We start from the raw sequence: 3,093 nt of genomic DNA on the forward strand, positions 1-3,093 counted from the left end.
ATGAACCACTCTTCAGAGAGAGGCTGTACAGGACATACAGTCAGTCCCTCAGCCTGGTCTCACGTCCTCTTCACACATTCCTACTCTCTCTGCTGCTTCCACTGTCTACCATTAACAATGCTTTCAGCTTTATTCAACTGTTCATATGTCCCTGTGAATGTGATGGAATGTGTGTTTGTGCATCAGTTTTATTTTAACAGCCCCGTTACGTGTGATAAAGCTGGTTGTAAAACCAAGGTCTATTGTGTGTTGTGTTAAGCAGAAGAAGGGCAGCTGGCCCTGCCCATGATGAAGCCAGGCTTTGAGAAGATGGCCCTGGGTGGACAGACCCTGCCTCCAGGCTTCCCTGCGCCCTTCCTCTTCGCCGACGGACTCAACTCTGTGGAGACTCTGCTCACCAACATCCAGGTGGAGACACAGTCTTTGTGTTTTGGAATATTGGCACTGGTGTGAGTGGGTGCTGCTGTAGGGTGTGTGTGTGTGTGTGTGTGTGTGTGTGTGTGTGTGTGTGTGTGTGTGTGTGTGTGTGTGTGTGTGTGTGTGTGTGTGTGTGTGTGTGTGTGTGTGTGTGTGTGAGTGTGTGTGTGTGTGTGTGTGTGTGTGTGTGCGTGTGTGTGTGTGTGTGTGTGTGTGTGTGTGTGTGTGTGTTATATGGTGCTCTAGTTGTTAACCCTGGGGTTAAAGGTTAAAGTGCTGTGCTCTTCTCTGTGTCCCTCGGGCGGCGCAGGGTCTGCTGAAGGTAGCCGTGGACAACACCCGTGTGCAGGAGAAACATGTTCAGCAGCAGAGGAAGGAGCTTAAGATGGAGCTCTACAGAGAGAGAGAGATGAGAGAGAGTCTGGAGAGACAGCTCTCCTCCGAACTGCACAGCCGAGGTAGGAAAGAGGGAGAGGAAGTGTGTCTGCGTGTGTGTGTGTGTGTGTGTGTGTGTGTGTGTGTGTGTGTGTGTGTGTGTGTGTGTGTGTGTGTGTGTGTCTGACTGAATGAGAGACAGACAGACAGACAGCGAGGAAATTGTGTGTGTACAGTATATGTGAGAGAGATCTGGCAGTGTGAATGAATAAACCAGTGGAGGCTGGTGAGTGGAGGACGGCTCACAATAATGGCTAGAATGGAGCGAATGGAATGGCATCAACCACATGGAAACCATGGAAACCATGTGTTTGATGTACTGGATACCATTCCACTAATTCCGCTACAGCCATTTACCACAAACCCGTCATCCCCAAATGATGGTTTATTTTATTTATTTATATAACTTTATTTAACTAGGCAAGTCAGTTAAGAACAAATTATTATTTACAATGACGGCCTATCCCGGCCAAACCCAGACAACGCTGGGCCAACTGACTCCCAATCACGGCCGGATGTGATGCAGCCTGGATGTGCCACAAGCCCCTTGTGGAATACACGCATACAGTACATACAAATCCTGCCAAAGGAAAATGTGCATCTTTACTGGGCTTGGCACACATCGTGGTGGACTTAGATTGGACTTGTGCATCTTTACTGGGCTTGGCACACATCGTGGTGGACTTAGATTGGACTTGTGCATCTTTGCTGGGCTTGGCACACATCGTGGTGGACTTAGATTGGACTTGTGCATCTGTGCTGGGCTTGGCACACATCGTGGTGGACTTAGATAGGACTTGTGCATCTGTGCTGGGCTTGGCACACATCGTGGTGGACTTAGATTGGACTTGTGCATCTTTGCTGGGCTTGGCACACATCCTGGTGGATTTAGATAGGACTTGTGCATCTTTGCTGGGCTTGGGCACACATCCTGGTGGATTTAGATAGGACTTGTGCATCTTTACTGGGCTTGGCACACATCGTGGTGGACTTAGATAGGACTTGTGCATCTTTGCTGGGCTTGGCACACATCCTGGTGGATTTAGATAGGACTTGTGCATCTTTACTGGGCTTGGCACACATCGTGGTGGACTTAGATAGGACTGTGCATCTTTGCTGGGCTTGGCACACATCGTGGTGGACTTAGATAGGACTTGTGCATCTTTGCTGGGCTTGGCACACATCCTGGTGGATTTAGATAGGACTTGTGCATCTTCAGCCACAGCCAAGAAATGAAGGCAATTAGTCGCCTCGGTAACAACTCCAACAATATTTACAGACACTTTGAATGTCTATTAGTCATGACTGTTATCACATTGCTTTTTATTAAAATGTATCTTTTAATGGAGAGGCAGTAAAGCTGTGTGTAATTAGAGGTGTTATCAGCTCTGGGTTAGACAGGGCAGAGTGCACAGGAGGCTGGTGGAACATTAATTGGGGAGGACGGGATCTTGGCAATGGATGGAGTGGAATAGGTGGAAGGTATCAAATACTTCAAACACATTTTTTTCCATGGTTTCCATGGTTTCCATGGTTTCCATGTGTTGAATGCCATTTCATTCACTCCATTTCAGCCATTATTATGAGCCGTCCTCCCCTCACCAGCCTCCACTGACAGAGTGGGTGCTGCTGCATGGTGCTGTTGGTTCCTCTTTACTGTGAACATGCTTTTTATTGGGCTGTTAATATGGGGAGAATGGGCACCCTTAAGAGCTTCAAACTGGAGATGGGCTGGGGAGGTGCAGCTGGTCTGGGCTGGGATAGGGGGATGCAGCTGTACTGGGTTACCGGTTATAGTACTGGGTCTAGGGGACATCACTAGAGATTCACAGATACAAAGGGGTTTCTCAGTTTGCCTCAGTTGAGGTGAGCTTTTCACTCACTGGCTCTCTCCTCCTCTCCCTCCTCTGTCCCTGTTTAGCCACCATCCAGAAGCGTCTGAAAAAGGAGAAGAAGGCTAAGAGGAAACTGCAGGAGGCTCTGGAGTTTGAGTTCAAGCGCCGTGAGCAGGTGGAGCAGGGCTCAACGGTAAGCTCCTCTACTCTTACCTTTCCCTCTCTCTTCTTTACTTCCCCTCCTCCTCCTCCTCCTTCTCTTTACTTTCCCCTCTCCTCCTCCTCCTCTTTACCTTTCCCTCTCCTCCTCCTCATCTTTACCTTTCCCTCTCCTCCTCCTCATCTTTACCTTTCCCTCTCCTCCTCCTCCTCCTCCTCTTTATCTGCCTCCTCTCCTCCTCCTCCT

General features: G+C 49.0%; 1 protein-coding gene across 1 annotated transcript in view; it reads left to right on the forward strand.

The window, feature by feature from the left end:
- The window catches only part of LOC110510172 (dachshund homolog 2), a gene marked incomplete at its 3' end in the record, with an annotated part of 232,295 nt that extends 229,421 nt beyond the window's left edge, over positions 1–2,874 (forward strand). The window contains exons 8-10 of the mRNA XM_036967523.2: positions 263–408; positions 728–875; positions 2,774–2,874. Of these exons, the coding sequence (XP_036823418.2) occupies positions 263–408; positions 728–875; positions 2,774–2,874 (395 nt within the window). The remainder of the gene's footprint in view (positions 1–262; positions 409–727; positions 876–2,773) is intronic.
- Between the last annotated feature and the right edge of the window lie 219 nt (positions 2,875–3,093).

The sequence above is a fragment of the Oncorhynchus mykiss genome, chromosome 29, assembly GCF_057628025.1.
Source record: "Oncorhynchus mykiss isolate SJ-2025 chromosome 29, ASM5762802v1, whole genome shotgun sequence".
Taxonomy (NCBI): domain Eukaryota; kingdom Metazoa; phylum Chordata; class Actinopteri; order Salmoniformes; family Salmonidae; genus Oncorhynchus; species Oncorhynchus mykiss.